The 25,648-nt window shown below is 61.2% G+C and overlaps 1 protein-coding gene across 11 annotated transcripts in view; it reads right to left on the bottom strand.

Annotated features, from left to right (window-relative positions):
- Nucleotides 1-2,992: 2,992 nt before the first annotated feature.
- Nucleotides 2,993-25,648, bottom strand: part of rims1a (regulating synaptic membrane exocytosis 1a) — a 78,246-nt gene continuing 55,590 nt past the window's right edge. For 10 of the 11 annotated variants that reach the window (XM_089011669.1, XM_089011671.1, XM_089011670.1 and 7 more), the window contains 10 exons: nucleotides 24,937-25,046; nucleotides 24,594-24,712; nucleotides 21,445-21,605; nucleotides 21,102-21,316; nucleotides 20,068-20,100; nucleotides 17,653-17,818; nucleotides 16,156-16,268; nucleotides 15,961-16,062; nucleotides 15,706-15,845; nucleotides 2,993-5,246 (listed from right to left, as the gene is read on the bottom strand). In XM_089011669.1, the coding sequence (XP_088867795.1) occupies nucleotides 5,028-5,246; nucleotides 15,706-15,845; nucleotides 15,961-16,062; nucleotides 16,156-16,268; nucleotides 17,653-17,818; nucleotides 20,068-20,100; nucleotides 21,102-21,316; nucleotides 21,445-21,605; nucleotides 24,594-24,712; nucleotides 24,937-25,046 (1,378 nt within the window). In that variant the 3' untranslated portion in view covers nucleotides 2,993-5,027. The remainder of the gene's footprint in view (nucleotides 5,247-15,705; nucleotides 15,846-15,960; nucleotides 16,063-16,155; nucleotides 16,269-17,652; nucleotides 17,819-20,067; nucleotides 20,101-21,101; nucleotides 21,317-21,444; nucleotides 21,606-24,593; nucleotides 24,713-24,936; nucleotides 25,047-25,648) is intronic. The other variant, XM_089011667.1, reaches the window with a different exon arrangement.

The following is a 25,648-nucleotide window of genomic DNA, read 5'->3' as shown; positions in this document are numbered from 1 at the left end:
AATAATATAAATTACTGCAACCCTGCAGTGTATGCAGAACTCATGCTTGTCATGGCCTAAAACAATGGCTGCCAAACTGCTTACATACTATACCTAAAAAATACTTACGCAACTTTCAGTGTTTGAAATTAGTGCCTAGTCTTTATAAAAAAACAAGGCGAGGTTTTCTTCCTAAAATGTACATTGAATATATGCACCGTTTGAATGTTATCACATACATTCAGAGAGAAAAGGAACAAAAACCGAGCTAAATCTCGGGTCTATACTGGCCCAAATAGTTAAATTTTGTTCCCCGAAATGTCATCAAAGATTCAGAGACTAAATCTGCTCGCACGCTGTCACGACATGCCTACATGGTGGCTATGCTGGCACCGACAACTTTTCAAAAGCAATGAATTGACACTGGAATTATATTGAGTAAAGACAAGTTCATAATCAGTTTTTATTTGATCAAGTATGTAAACACAATTATTTAAAATGTCCAGGCAAGACAAACATGGGCACTAAGGCATTTCAAGGTAATTCAAGTTTTAAAATTTCCTGACATTTATCTGTTCTACGTGACCCAACAAGTCAAAAGATGGCATTCTGCAAACTATTGCTTTTATTGAGGATGAATTAAAGAAGCAAAATCCACCCATTTTAGCCATCATAGGGGGCAGACATTTTGACACTTGCGAACCATTGAACGTGTCATCACTGTTGCTCAGCGCTCAGATAGTGACCAATTGCGGCTCATCTTTTTTTTCGGAGTTTGGTCATGTGATATTCTCAAGTTCTGACACAGACAATGTGGTTGTGGATCATTCACCATCCACCGATCAAGACCTGCAACAGGATGAGGCCGTGACCAATCAATGTCCCTGCCGAGCTCACCTCCTTCATCTTCGCAGTGTGTGCACCAGTCGCTGGTTCTGCCCTGAGGCCCCAACACTAACACCACTACTGATGCCACAATCCTCACAATCCAAAGAGGCCCAGAACTCTGAATGGCCAGACACTGACTGCGTAGCAAGCCTCGGTCTCAAAAACTTGGTCTACACACACACAGGTGCTGCCCAAAGGCGGCTTGGATAGGCTCGAGCAACCCTCTTTGTGCCTTGTAAGGTAAATGCGGTTCAATGGTAGAGTTGTCCTCCCCCAACTCAGATGTTGGTGCTTCGATCCGTGGTTTGTTGTGACCAAGTCCAAATGTCCTCCAGCAAGATGCTGAACTGCCAGTTGTGCCTGGTGCTCCATCATCGGTAGGCATGAGGTAACGCTGTAAAGTGCTTTGATGAGGAAAAGTGGTAAAGTGCTAACATGAAGCATGTTGACACAATGACACACTGTGTTGAGACTGTGCTAATACGGTGTCACTGACCACTGACACCTGATGGACTTCAAAAATCCCTGCAGGCAACCCACTTCACAGACTGATTTGATGACAAAGTCTATTAGAATCAGAATCAGAAAGACTTTTGTTGTCCCACAATGGGGAAATATGCAAAATACATCTTCCCTGACCAGGAATCGTACCTAGACCGCAACAGTGAGAGATCCGAATCCCAGCCACTAGACCACCAGAGTATGGGCATTTCCAGGATTTGGGATCAAAAGCATGTATATTTGTGGGATTCAGCATCAGAATCAGAAAGCGTCTTATAGTCTCACAATGGGGACATTTGCAAAAAATGCCTTCCATGACTGGGAATTGAACCCGGCCACGGCAGTTCACTTGTATCTCGTTCTTCGAGTGGTGGACTGCCAGGGCCTGCAAGGCCTTCTCTGTTGGACTAAAAATATCTGAATAACAGACATATGTTAATTGTTTTTTGTTCATGAATTCTGATTAAACAATTCCAAATTGCCTTTCAGCTTCCTTTCATTGCTTTTCATTCCCCTGCTGTGCTGCTTCGAAACATGTGTTTTCATATTTAAACATTTAACCAACTACATTTTAGTCATCATTTGGTACCAGAGCCAGAAATCGACCTATACGCCTTCACTGTCAGTTCTGCAGACCTTGTCGCATCAAATGTGTCTATCAAACTGTTGTTTTAACCAATCAGATTCCGATTTGGCAATCCAAGGCCTGCTGGGAGGTGCTGGAAACAACACAGTTTTCGTTGTATTAAGTTCATCCTGTCTACCTGATATCTAATTTAAAACAGATTCTTATCTTACAGACAGTGTATTGTTGGTGTTCAAATACCTGACATGTTTCGGTGTCTACTTCCGCCTTCGTCCGAGTGACGTCAGAGTGTATTTGAACACCGACAATACACTGTCTGTAATATAAGAATCTGTTTTAAATCACAATTTTCGCAAACTATGATTGGCTAGTCACTTGATTGGCTGGTCATGAGCCAATCTTAGTATCACTAGCCACTAGTGATAAGAGCACACTGATCAAACCTAACATACTGTATCAGGAGCGAGCTGCATAAACACATACATTGTTGCGTGCATTTAATAGCAATTTTGTCAACCCACAATGGCTGAAGGCGGAGAAAAAATTTTTGGGTGTCAAACTTACTGTTAAAGCCATGTTCAAGACGGACTTTGCAAGAAAAGATGGACATAAGTTATTTCATGGTTAACGGTAACCTCTAGTGGACTTGCAGTAAATCACACCACCCTTTTGTTAGTCGCAGCTGTGGATTGTTTCAGACATATAACTACTGGAAATCCACGGCTCACCACTGCGTTCCTCCACATATTTGTCAGTCACCACATCTTTAATCGATCGTCTGATCATCTGCCGTAGATAATTTTTCTTTGAACGTATGTGCCTTCTAGGAATATACTGTGTTCCCACCTCAAAAAAACATGCATCACATCATAATGAGAAAGTGTTGCTTTGTAGTCTTGTTTGAGCTAAAAAGATAGCTGACCCCAAATTATCCTTTTTAATTTGGTATCCACAAATATCTTCACCTTCACCCATTATTCAAGTCCTATTGGTATAAAAGCAGCCACTTCACTGTAAGAATGAGGCCTCTTCTTGCATCTTATTCAGCAGTCTTTTTTTATTTGTAAATAATAAAAATGAACTCTCGAATATAAAACATACACGTCAGTAGAGCCACATCTGTTATACAAACAAGAACTGTTGCAGTGAATACCTCTTCATCTTTCATCTAGCATCATCATCTGAGTTTGGGGAGTCATGGGTTGTAAACAATCAGTATTCGAAAATAATAATACTGACAAAGGAAAGGGCAGGGGGCCACACTGCCAAGATTTTTAACACAAACGTTTTGCAACATAGGTCTGTAAAGTCAGATTCTTCATTGGCTTTAGAAGTCCATCCCAACCTACAGTAATCAACAGGAAGGATTGGAGTTGTGGAAAGGAAAAACAATGTGTCAACTGTTTCGATGTGTTTGCTTTAACAACTTAGAAATTGGTTCAAGAAAGCCCCCCCCCTGGCTCAGTACCGCTCAGCAGCTTGAGTTCAGCAGAGGGTGCACATTCCTCACAAAAAAAAAAAAAAAAATCCGGAATGTTCGCGTTGTCACTGACATTTCCCTCGTTAATAATTTCTCACTATTTTCTATGTACAAGGTGTGCATGTGTGATTTGGAGACAGGCAAATACACATTTTTTTCTATATTCAGATATATCTCTATCTTTATAATTTCTCAAAAATTACTTCATATACATGTCGCTGTTTTCCACACATTCTCTATTGGTCTGGAGCCCGACAAAGTGACAAGAAAGTTACATCCTCATCATCACCGGGGTCTCGGCTATGCTCCGTACTACAGAACAGCACTGTTGTTCAAAGGGCTGAAAAGAAAAATAGAAACAATGAGATTTTGCTGTGGAGGAGTCCTGATAGACACCCCAAGTAGGTCAACCCCGATTGGAAGGTGTGGCCTGGGTGGAGTCGATCCTCCCTCATTGTTCCGCTCCTGTTATTGAAGTAGGGTATGGCATGGCTTCTCTCGGTTTGTATTCATATTCAGTACAAGCAAACTGTACAAGAACATGCAACGCACAAGCTGGCCTATGTGGTTCTAACACACATCATATCTTTTTTTTGGTGAATTTTCATTTTTGTAATAAGTGTTTGTTCTCATGTATTTATTTTACTGCAAAAAAAAGGGAAAATGATAATGAGAGACGAAAACAAAAATGAAATTAAAATAAGAGGATGACCATGCATGCAGCTGAGCGTTAGAATGGGGCATATCCCGAGATCATGCTCCTCTGTAAAGGGGATGTCGAAAAGGGGGAAGAAAGATCTAGCGTGCCTTGGGTTTAAGTTGTTCGGAAAAATGTCACCTGATTGTGGCTTTTGCTGAAAAGCAAAGCATTGCTCCAAAACTAAACACAGCTCTCCAACATTAAAAAAAAACGACACAAACTAAAAATAAAATAATCAAAGTACATAATGAATTTGACCTATTTTTCTTGTGTTCAGACAAATAGCAACACCTTTTTGTCTCTAACGAAAAAGATGCAAGCTTTACTTGTGCTAGCAAGGCAAGGGATGACCGTGTGTTAAGTGCATGTGAGTGTGTGGGTGTGTGTACACGCACCACTTTAACTTTGTTTGTAACACAATGCCAAACAACAGCACCTCGTGCTCAGCTACACTTTCACTGTTTTTCAACATCAGTGGACGGCTCATGCAGCCATTCATGAAGGTGTGTCCATTTGAACTTTGACCGACTCCCCCACAGTGTTGATAGCACTCCCGGCTCGTGAATGACTTTGATCGAGTGACTAAAAATAAAGTCACACAAAAAATAATTGATAAAATGGAAAGAAGAGTAACAAGTGAAGGCAACATTTTGCAAAAAAAGTCTCAAGTAGAAGTAGATCAAGAAGTAAAGGTGTGAGAAATGATTGTCAGACTCCTGCTGAGCTTCGATTAGCTATTTCTTTTCCACCTCCTCTCTATCCACTCTTATTCCCTGACTCTCAGTCTGGCATTTTATTGGTAGACCAAGGTCTTCTTGTCCCGTTGCCATGCTCTGCTCCATTGTGGTCCATTAGTTATGTTCCTCTATTGACGCTTGACACCATCACGGTCACTAGGACCGAACACCTGGTGGTGGTCCTGAGCTCTCCAATGATGTCTGAGACGCCAGTCGAGTTAGTGGAGTTAGAGTGGGGTCTACCAAAGAGGATGGTGGAAAGAGTTTGTACCATCCAATCACCGTACTTGATAGGTCCAAATCTTCCAATAAAATCTGTGCTACACCCATGAAACATTTGTGGTCCAATCGTCCATAGTCCCCCCACACTATCACCTGTAGGAGAGAGGTGTAGAGTCACCACAGGCAAATATGAAAACATGTTTTCAAAATTACCATACGCAGTGGTATCCTGACTTAAGAGTTCATAATTCATCCCGTGGCCATAACGATGGGCCTGCCTATTGCTAGGGGGGGGGGGGGGGGGGGGGGGGGGGGGGGGGGGGGGGGGGGGGGGGGGGGGGGGGGGGGGGGGGGGGGGGGGGGGGGGGGGGGGGGGGGGGGGGGGGGGGGGGGGGGGGGGGGGGGGGGGGGGGGGGGGGGGGGGGGGGGGGGGGGGGGGGGGGGGGGGGGGGGGGGGGGGGGGGGGGGGGGGGGGGGGGGGGGGGGGGGGGGGGGGGGGGGGGGGGGGGGGGGGGGGGGGGGGGGGGGGGGGGGGGGGGGGGGGGGGGGGGGGGGGGGGGGGGGGGGGGGGGGGGGGGGGGGGGGGGGGGGGGGGGGGGGGGGGGGGGGGGGGGGGGGGGGGGGGGGGGGGGGGGGGGGGGGGGGGGGGGGGGGGGGGGGGGGGGGGGGGGGGGGGGGGGGGGGGGGGGGGGGGGGGGGGGGGGGGGGGGGGGGGGGGGGGGGGGGGGGGGGGGGGGGGGGGGGGGGGGGGGGGGGGGGGGGGGGGGGGGGGGGGGGGGGGGGGGGGGGGGGGGGGGGGGGGGGGGGGGGGGGGGGGGGGGGGGGGGGGGGGGGGGGGGGGGGGGGGGGGGGGGGGGGGGGGGGGGGGGGGGGGGGGGGGGGGGGGGGGGGGGGGGGGGGGGGGGGGGGGGGGGGGGGGGGGGGGGGGGGGGGGGGGGGGGGGGGGGGGGGGGGGGGGGGGGGGGGGGGGGGGGGGGGGGGGGGGGGGGGGGGGGGGGGGGGGGGGGGGGGGGGGGGGGGGGGGGGGGGGGGGGGGGGGGGGGGGGGGGGGGGGGGGGGGGGGGGGGGGGGGGGGGGGGGGGGGGGGGGGGGGGGGGGGGGGGGGGGGGGGGGGGGGGGGGGGGGGGGGGGGGGGGGGGGGGGGGGGGGGGGGGGGGGGGGGGGGGGGGGGGGGGGGGGGGGGGGGGGGGGGGGGGGGGGGGGGGGGGGGGGGGGGGGGGGGGGGGGGGGGGGGGGGGGGGGGGGGGGGGGGGGGGGGGGGGGGGGGGGGGGGGGGGGGGGGGGGGGGGGGGGGGGGGGGGGGGGGGGGGGGGGGGGGGGGGGGGGGGGGGGGGGGGGGGGGGGGGGGGGGGGGGGGGGGGGGGGGGGGGGGGGGGGGGGGGGGGGGGGGGGGGGGGGGGGGGGGGGGGGGGGGGGGGGGGGGGGGGGGGGGGGGGGGGGGGGGGGGGGGGGGGGGGGGGGGGGGGGGGGGGGGGGGGGGGGGGGGGGGGGGGGGGGGGGGGGGGGGGGGGGGGGGGGGGGGGGGGGGGGGGGGGGGGGGGGGGGGGGGGGGGGGGGGGGGGGGGGGGGGGGGGGGGGGGGGGGGGGGGGGGGGGGGGGGGGGGGGGGGGGGGGGGGGGGGGGGGGGGGGGGGGGGGGGGGGGGGGGGGGGGGGGGGGGGGGGGGGGGGGGGGGGGGGGGGGGGGGGGGGGGGGGGGGGGGGGGGGGGGGGGGGGGGGGGGGGGGGGGGGGGGGGGGGGGGGGGGGGGGGGGGGGGGGGGGGGGGGGGGGGGGGGGGGGGGGGGGGGGGGGGGGGGGGGGGGGGGGGGGGGGGGGGGGGGGGGGGGGGGGGGGGGGGGGGGGGGGGGGGGGGGGGGGGGGGGGGGGGGGGGGGGGGGGGGGGGGGGGGGGGGGGGGGGGGGGGGGGGGGGGGGGGGGGGGGGGGGGGGGGGGGGGGGGGGGGGGGGGGGGGGGGGGGGGGGGGGGGGGGGGGGGGGGGGGGGGGGGGGGGGGGGGGGGGGGGGGGGGGGGGGGGGGGGGGGGGGGGGGGGGGGGGGGGGGGGGGGGGGGGGGGGGGGGGGGGGGGGGGGGGGGGGGGGGGGGGGGGGGGGGGGGGGGGGGGGGGGGGGGGGGGGGGGGGGGGGGGGGGGGGGGGGGGGGGGGGGGGGGGGGGGGGGGGGGGGGGGGGGGGGGGGGGGGGGGGGGGGGGGGGGGGGGGGGGGGGGGGGGGGGGGGGGGGGGGGGGGGGGGGGGGGGGGGGGGGGGGGGGGGGGGGGGGGGGGGGGGGGGGGGGGGGGGGGGGGGGGGGGGGGGGGGGGGGGGGGGGGGGGGGGGGGGGGGGGGGGGGGGGGGGGGGGGGGGGGGGGGGGGGGGGGGGGGGGGGGGGGGGGGGGGGGGGGGGGGGGGGGGGGGGGGGGGGGGGGGGGGGGGGGGGGGGGGGGGGGGGGGGGGGGGGGGGGGGGGGGGGGGGGGGGGGGGGGGGGGGGGGGGGGGGGGGGGGGGGGGGGGGGGGGGGGGGGGGGGGGGGGGGGGGGGGGGGGGGGGGGGGGGGGGGGGGGGGGGGGGGGGGGGGGGGGGGGGGGGGGGGGGGGGGGGGGGGGGGGGGGGGGGGGGGGGGGGGGGGGGGGGGGGGGGGGGGGGGGGGGGGGGGGGGGGGGGGGGGGGGGGGGGGGGGGGGGGGGGGGGGGGGGGGGGGGGGGGGGGGGGGGGGGGGGGGGGGGGGGGGGGGGGGGGGGGGGGGGGGGGGGGGGGGGGGGGGGGGGGGGGGGGGGGGGGGGGGGGGGGGGGGGGGGGGGGGGGGGGGGGGGGGGGGGGGGGGGGGGGGGGGGGGGGGGGGGGGGGGGGGGGGGGGGGGGGGGGGGGGGGGGGGGGGGGGGGGGGGGGGGGGGGGGGGGGGGGGGGGGGGGGGGGGGGGGGGGGGGGGGGGGGGGGGGGGGGGGGGGGGGGGGGGGGGGGGGGGGGGGGGGGGGGGGGGGGGGGGGGGGGGGGGGGGGGGGGGGGGGGGGGGGGGGGGGGGGGGGGGGGGGGGGGGGGGGGGGGGGGGGGGGGGGGGGGGGGGGGGGGGGGGGGGGGGGGGGGGGGGGGGGGGGGGGGGGGGGGGGGGGGGGGGGGGGGGGGGGGGGGGGGGGGGGGGGGGGGGGGGGGGGGGGGGGGGGGGGGGGGGGGGGGGGGGGGGGGGGGGGGGGGGGGGGGGGGGGGGGGGGGGGGGGGGGGGGGGGGGGGGGGGGGGGGGGGGGGGGGGGGGGGGGGGGGGGGGGGGGGGGGGGGGGGGGGGGGGGGGGGGGGGGGGGGGGGGGGGGGGGGGGGGGGGGGGGGGGGGGGGGGGGGGGGGGGGGGGGGGGGGGGGGGGGGGGGGGGGGGGGGGGGGGGGGGGGGGGGGGGGGGGGGGGGGGGGGGGGGGGGGGGGGGGGGGGGGGGGGGGGGGGGGGGGGGGGGGGGGGGGGGGGGGGGGGGGGGGGGGGGGGGGGGGGGGGGGGGGGGGGGGGGGGGGGGGGGGGGGGGGGGGGGGGGGGGGGGGGGGGGGGGGGGGGGGGGGGGGGGGGGGGGGGGGGGGGGGGGGGGGGGGGGGGGGGGGGGGGGGGGGGGGGGGGGGGGGGGGGGGGGGGGGGGGGGGGGGGGGGGGGGGGGGGGGGGGGGGGGGGGGGGGGGGGGGGGGGGGGGGGGGGGGGGGGGGGGGGGGGGGGGGGGGGGGGGGGGGGGGGGGGGGGGGGGGGGGGGGGGGGGGGGGGGGGGGGGGGGGGGGGGGGGGGGGGGGGGGGGGGGGGGGGGGGGGGGGGGGGGGGGGGGGGGGGGGGGGGGGGGGGGGGGGGGGGGGGGGGGGGGGGGGGGGGGGGGGGGGGGGGGGGGGGGGGGGGGGGGGGGGGGGGGGGGGGGGGGGGGGGGGGGGGGGGGGGGGGGGGGGGGGGGGGGGGGGGGGGGGGGGGGGGGGGGGGGGGGGGGGGGGGGGGGGGGGGGGGGGGGGGGGGGGGGGGGGGGGGGGGGGGGGGGGGGGGGGGGGGGGGGGGGGGGGGGGGGGGGGGGGGGGGGGGGGGGGGGGGGGGGGGGGGGGGGGGGGGGGGGGGGGGGGGGGGGGGGGGGGGGGGGGGGGGGGGGGGGGGGGGGGGGGGGGGGGGGGGGGGGGGGGGGGGGGGGGGGGGGGGGGGGGGGGGGGGGGGGGGGGGGGGGGGGGGGGGGGGGGGGGGGGGGGGGGGGGGGGGGGGGGGGGGGGGGGGGGGGGGGGGGGGGGGGGGGGGGGGGGGGGGGGGGGGGGGGGGGGGGGGGGGGGGGGGGGGGGGGGGGGGGGGGGGGGGGGGGGGGGGGGGGGGGGGGGGGGGGGGGGGGGGGGGGGGGGGGGGGGGGGGGGGGGGGGGGGGGGGGGGGGGGGGGGGGGGGGGGGGGGGGGGGGGGGGGGGGGGGGGGGGGGGGGGGGGGGGGGGGGGGGGGGGGGGGGGGGGGGGGGGGGGGGGGGGGGGGGGGGGGGGGGGGGGGGGGGGGGGGGGGGGGGGGGGGGGGGGGGGGGGGGGGGGGGGGGGGGGGGGGGGGGGGGGGGGGGGGGGGGGGGGGGGGGGGGGGGGGGGGGGGGGGGGGGGGGGGGGGGGGGGGGGGGGGGGGGGGGGGGGGGGGGGGGGGGGGGGGGGGGGGGGGGGGGGGGGGGGGGGGGGGGGGGGGGGGGGGGGGGGGGGGGGGGGGGGGGGGGGGGGGGGGGGGGGGGGGGGGGGGGGGGGGGGGGGGGGGGGGGGGGGGGGGGGGGGGGGGGGGGGGGGGGGGGGGGGGGGGGGGGGGGGGGGGGGGGGGGGGGGGGGGGGGGGGGGGGGGGGGGGGGGGGGGGGGGGGGGGGGGGGGGGGGGGGGGGGGGGGGGGGGGGGGGGGGGGGGGGGGGGGGGGGGGGGGGGGGGGGGGGGGGGGGGGGGGGGGGGGGGGGGGGGGGGGGGGGGGGGGGGGGGGGGGGGGGGGGGGGGGGGGGGGGGGGGGGGGGGGGGGGGGGGGGGGGGGGGGGGGGGGGGGGGGGGGGGGGGGGGGGGGGGGGGGGGGGGGGGGGGGGGGGGGGGGGGGGGGGGGGGGGGGGGGGGGGGGGGGGGGGGGGGGGGGGGGGGGGGGGGGGGGGGGGGGGGGGGGGGGGGGGGGGGGGGGGGGGGGGGGGGGGGGGGGGGGGGGGGGGGGGGGGGGGGGGGGGGGGGGGGGGGGGGGGGGGGGGGGGGGGGGGGGGGGGGGGGGGGGGGGGGGGGGGGGGGGGGGGGGGGGGGGGGGGGGGGGGGGGGGGGGGGGGGGGGGGGGGGGGGGGGGGGGGGGGGGGGGGGGGGGGGGGGGGGGGGGGGGGGGGGGGGGGGGGGGGGGGGGGGGGGGGGGGGGGGGGGGGGGGGGGGGGGGGGGGGGGGGGGGGGGGGGGGGGGGGGGGGGGGGGGGGGGGGGGGGGGGGGGGGGGGGGGGGGGGGGGGGGGGGGGGGGGGGGGGGGGGGGGGGGGGGGGGGGGGGGGGGGGGGGGGGGGGGGGGGGGGGGGGGGGGGGGGGGGGGGGGGGGGGGGGGGGGGGGGGGGGGGGGGGGGGGGGGGGGGGGGGGGGGGGGGGGGGGGGGGGGGGGGGGGGGGGGGGGGGGGGGGGGGGGGGGGGGGGGGGGGGGGGGGGGGGGGGGGGGGGGGGGGGGGGGGGGGGGGGGGGGGGGGGGGGGGGGGGGGGGGGGGGGGGGGGGGGGGGGGGGGGGGGGGGGGGGGGGGGGGGGGGGGGGGGGGGGGGGGGGGGGGGGGGGGGGGGGGGGGGGGGGGGGGGGGGGGGGGGGGGGGGGGGGGGGGGGGGGGGGGGGGGGGGGGGGGGGGGGGGGGGGGGGGGGGGGGGGGGGGGGGGGGGGGGGGGGGGGGGGGGGGGGGGGGGGGGGGGGGGGGGGGGGGGGGGGGGGGGGGGGGGGGGGGGGGGGGGGGGGGGGGGGGGGGGGGGGGGGGGGGGGGGGGGGGGGGGGGGGGGGGGGGGGGGGGGGGGGGGGGGGGGGGGGGGGGGGGGGGGGGGGGGGGGGGGGGGGGGGGGGGGGGGGGGGGGGGGGGGGGGGGGGGGGGGGGGGGGGGGGGGGGGGGGGGGGGGGGGGGGGGGGGGGGGGGGGGGGGGGGGGGGGGGGGGGGGGGGGGGGGGGGGGGGGGGGGGGGGGGGGGGGGGGGGGGGGGGGGGGGGGGGGGGGGGGGGGGGGGGGGGGGGGGGGGGGGGGGGGGGGGGGGGGGGGGGGGGGGGGGGGGGGGGGGGGGGGGGGGGGGGGGGGGGGGGGGGGGGGGGGGGGGGGGGGGGGGGGGGGGGGGGGGGGGGGGGGGGGGGGGGGGGGGGGGGGGGGGGGGGGGGGGGGGGGGGGGGGGGGGGGGGGGGGGGGGGGGGGGGGGGGGGGGGGGGGGGGGGGGGGGGGGGGGGGGGGGGGGGGGGGGGGGGGGGGGGGGGGGGGGGGGGGGGGGGGGGGGGGGGGGGGGGGGGGGGGGGGGGGGGGGGGGGGGGGGGGGGGGGGGGGGGGGGGGGGGGGGGGGGGGGGGGGGGGGGGGGGGGGGGGGGGGGGGGGGGGGGGGGGGGGGGGGGGGGGGGGGGGGGGGGGGGGGGGGGGGGGGGGGGGGGGGGGGGGGGGGGGGGGGGGGGGGGGGGGGGGGGGGGGGGGGGGGGGGGGGGGGGGGGGGGGGGGGGGGGGGGGGGGGGGGGGGGGGGGGGGGGGGGGGGGGGGGGGGGGGGGGGGGGGGGGGGGGGGGGGGGGGGGGGGGGGGGGGGGGGGGGGGGGGGGGGGGGGGGGGGGGGGGGGGGGGGGGGGGGGGGGGGGGGGGGGGGGGGGGGGGGGGGGGGGGGGGGGGGGGGGGGGGGGGGGGGGGGGGGGGGGGGGGGGGGGGGGGGGGGGGGGGGGGGGGGGGGGGGGGGGGGGGGGGGGGGGGGGGGGGGGGGGGGGGGGGGGGGGGGGGGGGGGGGGGGGGGGGGGGGGGGGGGGGGGGGGGGGGGGGGGGGGGGGGGGGGGGGGGGGGGGGGGGGGGGGGGGGGGGGGGGGGGGGGGGGGGGGGGGGGGGGGGGGGGGGGGGGGGGGGGGGGGGGGGGGGGGGGGGGGGGGGGGGGGGGGGGGGGGGGGGGGGGGGGGGGGGGGGGGGGGGGGGGGGGGGGGGGGGGGGGGGGGGGGGGGGGGGGGGGGGGGGGGGGGGGGGGGGGGGGGGGGGGGGGGGGGGGGGGGGGGGGGGGGGGGGGGGGGGGGGGGGGGGGGGGGGGGGGGGGGGGGGGGGGGGGGGGGGGGGGGGGGGGGGGGGGGGGGGGGGGGGGGGGGGGGGGGGGGGGGGGGGGGGGGGGGGGGGGGGGGGGGGGGGGGGGGGGGGGGGGGGGGGGGGGGGGGGGGGGGGGGGGGGGGGGGGGGGGGGGGGGGGGGGGGGGGGGGGGGGGGGGGGGGGGGGGGGGGGGGGGGGGGGGGGGGGGGGGGGGGGGGGGGGGGGGGGGGGGGGGGGGGGGGGGGGGGGGGGGGGGGGGGGGGGGGGGGGGGGGGGGGGGGGGGGGGGGGGGGGGGGGGGGGGGGGGGGGGGGGGGGGGGGGGGGGGGGGGGGGGGGGGGGGGGGGGGGGGGGGGGGGGGGGGGGGGGGGGGGGGGGGGGGGGGGGGGGGGGGGGGGGGGGGGGGGGGGGGGGGGGGGGGGGGGGGGGGGGGGGGGGGGGGGGGGGGGGGGGGGGGGGGGGGGGGGGGGGGGGGGGGGGGGGGGGGGGGGGGGGGGGGGGGGGGGGGGGGGGGGGGGGGGGGGGGGGGGGGGGGGGGGGGGGGGGGGGGGGGGGGGGGGGGGGGGGGGGGGGGGGGGGGGGGGGGGGGGGGGGGGGGGGGGGGGGGGGGGGGGGGGGGGGGGGGGGGGGGGGGGGGGGGGGGGGGGGGGGGGGGGGGGGGGGGGGGGGGGGGGGGGGGGGGGGGGGGGGGGGGGGGGGGGGGGGGGGGGGGGGGGGGGGGGGGGGGGGGGGGGGGGGGGGGGGGGGGGGGGGGGGGGGGGGGGGGGGGGGGGGGGGGGGGGGGGGGGGGGGGGGGGGGGGGGGGGGGGGGGGGGGGGGGGGGGGGGGGGGGGGGGGGGGGGGGGGGGGGGGGGGGGGGGGGGGGGGGGGGGGGGGGGGGGGGGGGGGGGGGGGGGGGGGGGGGGGGGGGGGGGGGGGGGGGGGGGGGGGGGGGGGGGGGGGGGGGGGGGGGGGGGGGGGGGGGGGGGGGGGGGGGGGGGGGGGGGGGGGGGGGGGGGGGGGGGGGGGGGGGGGGGGGGGGGGGGGGGGGGGGGGGGGGGGGGGGGGGGGGGGGGGGGGGGGGGGGGGGGGGGGGGGGGGGGGGGGGGGGGGGGGGGGGGGGGGGGGGGGGGGGGGGGGGGGGGGGGGGGGGGGGGGGGGGGGGGGGGGGGGGGGGGGGGGGGGGGGGGGGGGGGGGGGGGGGGGGGGGGGGGGGGGGGGGGGGGGGGGGGGGGGGGGGGGGGGGGGGGGGGGGGGGGGGGGGGGGGGGGGGGGGGGGGGGGGGGGGGGGGGGGGGGGGGGGGGGGGGGGGGGGGGGGGGGGGGGGGGGGGGGGGGGGGGGGGGGGGGGGGGGGGGGGGGGGGGGGGGGGGGGGGGGGGGGGGGGGGGGGGGGGGGGGGGGGGGGGGGGGGGGGGGGGGGGGGGGGGGGGGGGGGGGGGGGGGGGGGGGGGGGGGGGGGGGGGGGGGGGGGGGGGGGGGGGGGGGGGGGGGGGGGGGGGGGGGGGGGGGGGGGGGGGGGGGGGGGGGGGGGGGGGGGGGGGGGGGGGGGGGGGGGGGGGGGGGGGGGGGGGGGGGGGGGGGGGGGGGGGGGGGGGGGGGGGGGGGGGGGGGGGGGGGGGGGGGGGGGGGGGGGGGGGGGGGGGGGGGGGGGGGGGGGGGGGGGGGGGGGGGGGGGGGGGGGGGGGGGGGGGGGGGGGGGGGGGGGGGGGGGGGGGGGGGGGGGGGGGGGGGGGGGGGGGGGGGGGGGGGGGGGGGGGGGGGGGGGGGGGGGGGGGGGGGGGGGGGGGGGGGGGGGGGGGGGGGGGGGGGGGGGGGGGGGGGGGGGGGGGGGGGGGGGGGGGGGGGGGGGGGGGGGGGGGGGGGGGGGGGGGGGGGGGGGGGGGGGGGGGGGGGGGGGGGGGGGGGGGGGGGGGGGGGGGGGGGGGGGGGGGGGGGGGGGGGGGGGGGGGGGGGGGGGGGGGGGGGGGGGGGGGGGGGGGGGGGGGGGGGGGGGGGGGGGGGGGGGGGGGGGGGGGGGGGGGGGGGGGGGGGGGGGGGGGGGGGGGGGGGGGGGGGGGGGGGGGGGGGGGGGGGGGGGGGGGGGGGGGGGGGGGGGGGGGGGGGGGGGGGGGGGGGGGGGGGGGGGGGGGGGGGGGGGGGGGGGGGGGGGGGGACTGTACCCTCTAGTGGACTTCTAGCCAATCACACCACATGTTTTTTATATGAATCGCAGTCACAGCTGTAGATGCAGTAAAGCTCATATCGTTTTAAAAGTTGTAAAGGGTTGGATTGATTAGGACATAGCACTACTGAAGGCCTCGGTGTGAAATGCATGGCTCACCACTGCATATTGTACTTCTTCGTGTATGTAATCTGAGTTCCAAAAATGTGTTGGCTTTATACTGTATTTTTATACTTTGCCCTATATACAGTTCCTTTTATGAAACATTTTTTGTGCAGTTGTACAGTTCAGTCTTTTGTCATTACTTTGTACGTGCAAGACTTTGTTTTTTTTTTCCTTTTCTTTTCGACCCACTCCCTTTCAATTTTGTAGCTGTATATTGCAAATTTCCCCATTGTGGGACTATTAAATCATTTCTTATCTGATTCTGATCGATTGACTGTCCTCCTATTATCTACACCAGCAGGGAATGATGGGACCACAGCATTTCCACAGTGGAAGCAATCAGACTCGGCATGCGGACCCGTGACCTGCGAAACTAAGTGCTTACAGTTCCTTGCCTTCAGCAAGTTAATCAGAAAATGGGGAAACCCTCAATAAAAAACGGGCAGCACGCTTGTCACACTTCCTGTAAGTACTTGGGAGCCTACTCATGGCTAATTTACCGTCAAAAAAGATTAACTGAAACTGGGGGCACTCCTAAGTCAAGGTACCACTATTATTACAACATAATTAAACAGTCTAAAGCAGAACAGGGGCAGGAATCGGGCACTCACAGTAACTACCACAGTACAAAAAAGATGGTGAGACAAAACAATATATCCATTGTGAAAAAGACTGACACCAAACAGAGAAATGTATTACTCACAAAGGAAAACAAATATTTGGCACCAAAATATAGTAGGTGATTTGACGGATGATTTTCTATAATTTGTTCAGAAGATATTAGAAAAAATATTATGACGTGATTATTCCTGTAATTAATGAATTACAAAGAGGCAGTGACAAACAAGGGCATGTAATGAGTAGAGGGGAGAGCGGGGCAATAATAGTGAATCACAAAAGGGACAATATAAAACCAAAAAGACAAACCACAGTACTTAGTCCAACAGAAAATCGAGTGACGCTTGGGAGAAGGGGTAAAAAAAAAAAAAAAAAAAAAAACGAATGTTTTTTTTTAAAAATGTTATTCGGTAAACAAGTACAATTAATGTCTCATTTTCATCTGGTCTAGAGCTTATGATTGATACATTTTCAATGAGAAGCAATCTTTGATAATCAATAACACGTAGACATACACACGCGGCCATTTTACCTGAAGCACCTTGCCCTGTGGACTCTCATCAAATAGCAGATGCTGCTGGTACAGAGGCTCCAGGGTCTTTCGTGCAATCTTAGTTTTCTTTTTGGCTTTACAAGTTCCACTATCCAGGAGGTACACCTTGACGTAGGGGGCTGTTGATGCAGCAACAGAGTTAGATGAAATAGAAAAAAATAACCATGAATATGGGGAAGGAGTTCAAAAAGGGAAATGTCACGAGGTCAAATAGATGACAGAAATGTTTGTAACCTGGGAGGGATTTGGAGCCTGGTTTGGGGGTAAGGCCTCGTGCCCTGATCACCTCCACCTCCAACTGTCCTTTCTTGTCCATCAAACCGATTTGAACATCACCTGCACATGCGGAAAATGAACATCGAAAAAAAAAACAATGCAAAGAAATAGGCCTGCTGGTGACAATAGTAAAAGAAACGGTGTCACGCTCACCCATTGCAGGTGTTGCCAGTGTTTGCCGGCCAACCAGCTGACCAGGTCCTAAACCATCTAGGAAGTCACTGAACTGGCTGTCAGCTCCCAACCTCATTCCTGAGAAGATAAGACTGATACACACATACACAAATATAGACAGACAGACAGACACGCACATACACACAATGCATGAAATAGTAAAATCAGCTATTTAAACCAGCAGCAGTGCCTCACGAGAGGAGAAATATTTTCACGAAAAATGATACAGTTGGCAAGGTCATATTTCGGTCTGTCCTCAAATGTAATAAATACACGTCTACCTGAAAAGCGTCCTTTGAACATGAACTGCAAAGTTGCCTTAAAAAACTTTCATGAGTCATAAGCGAATTCCAAAATCAACTTCCTTGTAACAGTGAAAGATAAATAATATACAATTGCTAGACTGTATTTTCCGGTATATAAGGCGCACCCAAAAGCTTTCATTTTCTTCAAAAAGATGACTCTGTGTCTTATACGACTTGAACTTGATGCAAAAGGGCCATTAAAATGATTTACAGATCAAAATTATTTTTATCTGAATCAGAACAGGTCAATTATTGTCCCACGTCACTGAGGAATATTTGGGTGGCATTACTGATGTTTAATATGATGTATGCATGTGAAGGGTGCACATACATCAAAACACGCTACATTCGAGCAAGTGTTTGCATGTGGGCGGGAATATTTGCTTGCTAATGAACATTCAACTGTTTCAATTCAACGGTTTAAGCAGTCAGTCAATAAAGGCCCACGAAGCAGTGTATTCACGCTCCTGTTAATTCACTTCTAGTCTCACACGACAGCAGCATATGGAGACTCTTTGTCCAAGGAACGGCCGGAACTCTTAGCCCCTTTTATGCCCAGTGCTGCCCGTGCAAAGTCTAGCAGAACACCTCTTCTTTTCCTTTTGGCTTTTCCTTTCAGGGGTCGCCACAGCGAATCAGTGTCCTCCATCTAACTTTGTGCATCCTCTTCTCTCACACCAGCTACCTTCATGTCTTCTTTGACAACATCCATAAACCTCCTCTTTGGTCTTCCTTTCGGTCTCCTGCCTGGCAGTTCAAGGCTCAGCATCCTTCTCCCGATATAGTCACTCTTTCTCCTCTGGACATGTCCAAACCATCTCAGTCTGGCCTCTCTGACTTTCTCTCCAAAGCCTCTAATATGAGTTGTCCCTCTAATGGACTCATTCCTGATCCTATCCAACCTGGTCACTCCCAAAGAAAACCTCAACATCTTCAACTCTGCTACCTCCAGCTCTGCTTCCTGTCTTTTCTTCAGTGGCACTGTCTCCAATCCAAACATCATGGCTGGTCTCACTACTGTTTTATACACTTAAAGTCTAGCAGAACACAAAAAAAGAAAACTCCACCCATGCACACAGACTCCATTTGTGCTAGACTTGAGTTGGGAGTGGAAAGATCATTCCCGATACTTCCATAGGATTCAATTTGCTTTTCTTGAAATTGCACTTACTTTCCCTCAGAGCTGTAGCTGTTCATGCTGCCATCAGTGGATTCTCGACTGGCCTGACGATTCATAGCTGAGCTTCCTCGTGGGTACTCCACTGCCATGCCTGTCTCGACGCTCCTTTGGATACTGCTGCTGCCAGCCTTAGCCACCTTTTTACCTGCTGGCGTGTCTGCAGTAAAAGAGAAAAATGCCTTTAGCTTTCTGAATTTTTCATGTGTTGTTTTAAATTACAGTAAGTGAGCATGTCAACTTTTATATTGTGCATTTTTACACTTTAATAAACATAGATGTGTATAGAGTTTTTAAGTTTCTGGTTTTCATGTTGATTTCAAGGTAGGCCTCATTTCAAGGTAGCTTGAACATGTTACGTATAACATTGCAGGCCAACAAACCTTCCATATTGCACATTTTGAAACTTTGAAACGTAAAATTTTACATGACGGGGTCATGATTGTAAATGGTAATAGAGGGACTACTTTATCATCAAAGCATATTGTCTTTTTTTCTCATGTTTGAAAGGTGACGCTAAAAGTGAAAAGGAAATCATGCAATCAGCATACTATGCATCAAAAAATGATCAGTTCAGATCTTTCCAAAAACCATCAATTTAGATTGATTCCGATATTCAAGTACCATATTTTCCGGGGTATAATGTGCACCCAAAAGCTTTCATTTTCTTTAAAAGATGACCCTGCGCCTTATACACAGGTGTGCCTTATATGTGAAGTAATATGTTTCTACAACAGGTCTCGCAAGAACTGTCACCAGCTACCGACTCAATTACCTCCTGTAGAAGAAGTATGCATAACCCCAGCCTCTACTGGAGCACATTATAATGTATAATGCGGTGTGCCTTATATTTGGAAAACATTTATATATGTATATATTATATTTGGAAAACTTATTTTTTATTAATTAAGGTGCGCCTTATACTCCAGTCCACCTTATACACCAGAAAATATTGTAATTGTTTTGACAGTTATGGCCATATGAATTTGCAATGTAATTGTGAGTTGATAAAAGGTGATTTTGTCATCTTCATTTGACAGGCCATTATTGTCTTGAGAAGCACAGAGGGAGGAGTTGAAGGAGTTTTCACAACAGGTTAAATCATAAGCCTACAGTAAGTTTCCGTCCCATGAGACAGAAAGGTGAATATACGTAAATAACATGCTTCAACTTTTTTTGCGCCAAGTTGAAAAAAAATCCCTCTGTTTGAAACAAAATACTCTCACCATGTATGTGTTTTGTATTTTGTCATATTTTGGCTACCATCATATGTTGGAGGCCATGTGTGTGGACATGAATGCCGAGGACTGACAAATGTGTGCCATCCATGTATTTTCAATGTCATTTTTTTTCAATGTGCTGCCCATGTATTTTTAATGTTCTTTTTTTCTGTTTCCCATGTACCAGAAAATGGTTCACTTCGATTAACTTGTCTCTTAGTTCATGTGTGTATGGCAATTTGAATATGTTCCATAATCGTTCAGCCCGAGAAGACAACGGAAAATAATTTCTGAAAACCAAACAATATTGCAACCAAACATGAATTTTATCCTCTTCTTCCAGAACTGAACCACCTTTTGCTGCATTTAGGACTCCTACGAAGTTGGAAATATCCCACTTTGTGGCATCAAAGTCTGTCACGCAAATAAATAAATAAATAAATAAATACATAAATAAATAAATAAATAAATGATGGTAAATACTATGCTAAATAAGTTATAATTGATGAATTTACCAGTCCAAAAATTTCCCCAAATGCTGAGTATCACTTTAAACAGTAAAATATTATAGTGTATTCCCTTGTCATTGGTTGAATGTTTTTGACTTCCCAGCTTCTTGGAATGCCCTAATAATGTTGGTAAAGAAGATGGAATAAGGAAGCGTGCTGAAAGACAGAGGTCAACAAGGGTTGGGACAAACGACAACATTCAGCTTTCGTTTACTTTATGTCATCTCTTTCTGTCATTTTCTGTCTGGATAAAATGCATGCAGAATGCATTAAGAAAGAAAAACATTTAATCCTAAGCACTGATTGCGCTCTAGAACATGCAGTTGTTTTTGTGCACATCGGGCAGGCCAGTGCTCTGATACCCAGACATTGCTGGTCCGAATTCCAGAAAAAAAAAATGGCTGGGTTGTGCAGTCCGGTAATGAAGCACTAAAAAAAACAACCCCAAAACAAATCATGCTGGTAATTCTATGAGGCAACCTCAATTGTGATGAGCTGAAAGTTGCAACAATTTTTTTCCATTATTAAGGCTTAGCCAGATGCTTCATCATTTTGTGATGATATTGGCCTCAATGGTGTCAATGAAATCAAAATAATATGAATGTCCAATCTAATTTGAAGCATAAGCATATTTTTCATGTTGTAACTTTCTTGCCACACTGTCTTTCTCATTCCTTTACCTTTCTGCCTGTCCACCGCCTTACCAGTTGTTTCTGAAATAACACATAACACAACCGATAAACAAAAACTAACACCGAAGTAATGGAAAGACCGATTGAGTGGTAACATGTATGATATCTTTGTCACTACGTCCCAACCCCTAATCTATGATCATGCGCTATGGGTCTGGCAGAAAGAACGAGATCCCGGATACAAGCGGCCGAAAGGAGTTTTCTCCACAGGGTGTCCGGGCTCTCCCTTAGACATAAGGTGAGAAGCTTGGTCATCCGGGAGGAGCCAGAGGAGGTGGCTAAGGCATATGATTAGGATGGCTTTTGGACGCGTAAATATATATATATATATATATATATACAGTAAAGTCTCGTTATATCGATATGCTCGGGAGTCGGAAAAAATATCGATATAACCGGACTATCGATGTATCCGATCCTGCGGCATGTAAACTTTGTCCTTGCGTTCATGGAAATAGTATATCGATATAACGAGACTTTACTGTATATATATATATATATATATATATATATATATATATATATATATATATATATATATATATACAATATATATATAGGGCCAGAGCTACCAGAAAAATTTTAGTTCGCTGACGAAGCCTCTTAGATGAGAAGCGAAACGTCTGACACTTTCAAAGAAGTACAGATGACTGCCGAAGAAACATTTTCATCATCACATCACCATGTCATGCGATCTACTAATAGTACCTTGGAGATCGACTGGTCGATCGCGATTGACATATTGAGCACCCCTGTTTTAAAAGATCCACCGATCAATAATAATCCAAAAATTTCTCAAAATTGGCAGAGAGCAAAGTCCCTGATGATCGATTGGTGCAGAGAACATATGGAAAATATTTAAATCAAATCGTTCATGTGTGTTCTTCAAAATGTTTTGGACATTGCTATTTTCCATTGTGTAAAAGGTCATGGTGAGGTTTCTTTTTTATGATAGCATGATATTTTTCTCTATAGGGAAGGATCATGATATTTTTTGGAGGTGGGGGGTGGTGGTCTCTGACCTGTCTGGCTGAGCTGCGACGTACTCCTACTGCGTCGTGATGGTAGGATGGCAACAACACGCTGGCTGAGGCTTGAGCGACGCTTTTTGATCCCACTTCCCAAGCTCCCGAGAGCGGTGTCTGATTGGCTGCCATCTGCATGCTCCATGCCGTAGATCTCGCCGCTCATACTGGTACTCTTCATAATGTGACGGCCCGTCGCACGCATGGCTCGACTGATTATTGATTTGGGCAGAAATCACTTCCATCATATCATTGGAAAACTCATTTATCCACACATTTGGAGTTACAGAAAAGTGAGGTTAAACACATTTGAAGAGACTAGTGCGTATAATGTTTGTACCTGAAGCGTCCTCTGGGTCTCTCTGACTGGATGGACATGTAGCTGGTGCTACTAATCCGAGAGGCACTGCTGGTTCGAGAGATGGCTGATACATCGCTGACATCACTATCTGAAGACTTATGGGAAGCATTTTCACTGCTCATCCTGTGGTCCTTGAAGAGCTGCAGTAAACATGCATCTATATAAATGATGATAGTGTCGTGGTTCACAGAACTGACATTCATTCCCACGATCATTGCTGAATAACCAAAATTGTAAATGTGAGGGGTTAAGGGGTGATTGAGGAGGATTTGGAGGAACTGTTGGCTTCCCATGGAGAGGAGTTGAAGAACAAAAACCTTTGTTTGTAATGTGTCGAGGAAGAGGAGGAAGATGACACACCTCTGTCCAAGAAGATGTTTGCTTTTCAATTCCTGAATTTATTCATATATATGATTGATGTGGGAATTGAAAAGCATGATGTGGAGTGCCATTGCCAAATGTCTTTGGGTTTTATTTATTTTTTTTCTTGCGGGGGGGTGCGTTTGACGCTTCGGTCAGACCTCTGGCAATGTTTTACCCTCCCATGAGGGTGCAGCATTTGCCTTTTGTGCAGCAGCCCCAATTTCCATTGCAGATAACTCCAGAGTCCAGACCCATTAGGAATTAATACTTTTTTCTGATGAAAGAAGAGAGTCTAAGGTTTCTCACCTCTGCATTGAATGTCTATGTAGTCCTAAACCTTAATATTCTGTGGGTCCTGCAATTTGAGTGAAAATGACAAAAACCATGGCACGGGAGTGAACACATTTTTGCACATCGTCTGGCAGTGAATGAGTTAAGAATGCAATACAGTGCTACAGCATCATACGTTTGGCCAATACAGTCTGAGGAATCTGCAACGTCTTCTTTTATTGGAGAGAAACAGGAGGAATAAGAAGACGAACAATCTCCCTAACATGTTCGTGACAATGAGGACAACGACCATGTTGACCCTCCACCCAAGCTGTGTTTCTCTATTTTCACGTCTGTGTAAACTTTCAGTCGTACAGAAGTGGTCCATCGATGAAAAGGTTTCTTCAGCCGTCATCTGTACTTCTTTGAAGGTGTCGGACGTTTCGCTTCCCATCCAAGAAGCTTCGTCAGCAAACTAAAGTCTTACTGGTAGTTTCGGCCCTATGTATATATATATATATATATACATACATACATATATATAAAAATAAAAAAAAATCCTCGTCTCACCCACCATGGGTGGTGTCTGTCCCCATTTCAGCTCGGGTCCTCTACCAGAGGCCAGGAAGCTTGAGGGTTCTGAGCAGTATCCGTGCTGTTCCCAGCACTGCGCTTTTCTGGACCGAGATATCCGATGTTGTTCCCGGGATCTGTTGCAACCACTTCTCTGATATATATATATATATATATATATATATATACTATATATTGTATATATATATATATATATATGTTTTCAATATTGTTCCTTCATATATCCCTACTGTCCCGACATGGCGATGCGGTCTTTGACACTCTCTACAAACCCTGTGGTGTTCTCTACATGATATTCTGTGTGACCAACCAGCAACCGACGTCATATTGGAACCTGAGGAAATATTGGCATCTTACGATGTGACTTCATCTGTCCCAACCCCAGCAGCAGTCTCAATGGTGAGTATGAAAGAACCAAACTTAAACCGGACTACATCTGCCAATTATTGGAAATCTGCCTTAATACTATGTATTTTCAATTTAAGGAGAAATTTTACTAACAAATTCATGGTTGTGCTGTGGGCTCACCAGTTTCACCCATAGTGGCTAATCTGTACATGGAAGAGATGGAGAAACAGACCCTCCCATCCTTCCCGGGGACAAAATCTAGACAGTGGTTTAGATATGTGGACAATACTTTCATCATAATTAAAAGACAAGAAATTCAATCCTTCACAGGTCATCTCAACTCGGTAGACATCAACATTAAATTTACTCGCGAGGACATTAAAGAGAACCAACTAGCCTTTTTGGATTGTAAAGTAATTATAAAAGATGACAGAATGCTAAAAACAGAAGTCATTAGGAAGGATACGCACACTGACCAATACTTACCTTTCGATTCTAACCACCCTCTACAACACAAACTAGGAGTTATCAGAACCCTCCAGCATAGGGCTAAACTAATACCAACAAGCGTCAAAGCTAGAGAAAAGGAGTCAAAACACATCAGGAGAGTACTCACTCACAAACTGTGGGTACCCTCAGTGGTCGTTTAACAAATGTCAGAAAGAAAGGATAGGGAATGAAACCAAAAATTCTGAAGATACAAAACGGAGAGGAGTAGCAGTACCTTACATTGCAAGAGTTTCTGAAAAACTACAGAGTCCTTTGGCAACACAAAATTCCTACTTATTTCAAACCGATAAACACTTTAAGGCAAAAATTAGTGCATCCAAAAGATAGGATGCCAAATAAAAACAAAGTAATGTAGTTTATTCAATACATTGTAAAAATGACAATTATAAAGAGCAATACATTGGGGAGACTAAACAAATTCTCAAAAAAATACTTTATCAACATCGCAGGGATAATTCTAGTGGGCCTCAATCGGCAGTACATATGCACCTAAAAGCTAGCAACTACTCATTTGACAACAATGAGGTTAAAATCTTAGCGAAAGAAAATTGATGGTTTGAAAGGGGAGTAAAAGAAGTGATTTTCATAAAACAGCAAAACCCTTCCCTTAACCGTAATGGTGGGGTGAGGTTCAATTTGGATTGTTCGTACAACAGATTGCTTAGGCAACAAAGGATTAGTCATGCTGATGAGGTGATACCAGGGCCAATTGGGCAATCAGGCCAGTCGTCAGCCAGGATAATAGAAGCCATCAGTGGAGCCGCAGGGATTAGTCCTCTGCTACCCCCAACCTGAGAGTAGGGACCTATCATAGCAGAGTCCGGCATCGCCATGTCGGGAAAGTAGGGATATATATCGAGCCAAAACTACCAGTAAGACTTACGTTTGCTGACGAAGCTTCTTGGATGGGAAGCGAAACGTCCGACACTGTCAAAGAAGTACAGATGACGGCTGAAGAAACCTTGTCATTGATTTCTCTATTTTTGACTACTTATTTGGGAACCCTTCAAGTAAAAAAATAAATAAAACGACCTGAAACCTACCTCCCGTTTAGTCTTGAGTGCTCTATCCAGGTCCTGCCTGCTGGAGTTAGTGGCAGCTGACATCCGGTTTGAATGAACTCTCATTTGGAGTTGACGGACACGCTCCTCTGCTACCAGGGCTGGACAAAAACAGAAAATAAAACGAAGATTTAGTCGAAAGAACTTCGGTTTTAACATTGAGTGTTCTGGGTGGTAGCAACAGGGTATGTGGTTTCATATAAAATATTTTGCTATCTGAGATGTTTTCAAGAAACATTATTGATGTACTTTAAAATAGTAAAAGTAGTCAAAATTCAATCATATACTACATATTGGGAAATCGCATAAACCTGTCTAAGTTTACCTTGTTCTACACTGTTGCTCTTTGGGGGAAGCTGGGGGAGCTGCCTCACTTTACGAGATGAGGATGATGTCACTGAAGAGGAAAGAGGTGTACCACCTTGGGGGTGTCCCCTATTATTCAGTAAGAAAGAAAAAGGGGAACAAACAGTGACTTTGATCATTTGAGAAGAACAGAGAAGAAAAAAATACAAGAGAAAATACATTAAATCCAAAATACCACCTTCTGCGAAATACAAACCCAAATCCAAAGAAGTTGGGATGTGTTATATGTAGTTTATGTACAGTATATATACTGTACTGTATATTCATAGTGTATTCATATAGGTTGAACAGGATTTGCAAATTGTTGTAGTTTGTTTGTATGTATGTTTACAGATTGTAGTTTGGGCAAATGTATAAAACACCCAAAAATATATCACTAAGTTGACAAACATTTACATTTTGTTGGAACAGTAACAACCACAACAACAACAATCAGGGAAATGTGCCAAAAACACCTAAGGCAGAGACGCAAGGGGTAGATTGTTCAGCAAATGATGCAAAAACAGATTCGTAAACACGATTTATGCACACACACATATGTAAACAAGCGCGCGCACACACCCACACACACACACATACATACAGAAAGATGGATGGGCATGGAGAATGGATGGATGGATATTTTAGAATATAGAATAAAATTAGAGATTTCTAACAGAGGTGCCGCCCCT

Source organism: Hippocampus bargibanti, linkage group LG13, assembly GCF_051943395.1.
Source record: "Hippocampus bargibanti isolate YZ-2025 linkage group LG13, ASM5194339v1, whole genome shotgun sequence".
NCBI classification, from domain to species: Eukaryota; Metazoa; Chordata; class Actinopteri; order Syngnathiformes; family Syngnathidae; genus Hippocampus; species Hippocampus bargibanti.
The sequence above is the reverse complement of the archived record's forward strand: the minus strand, read 5'-3'. Positions and strand labels throughout refer to the sequence as shown.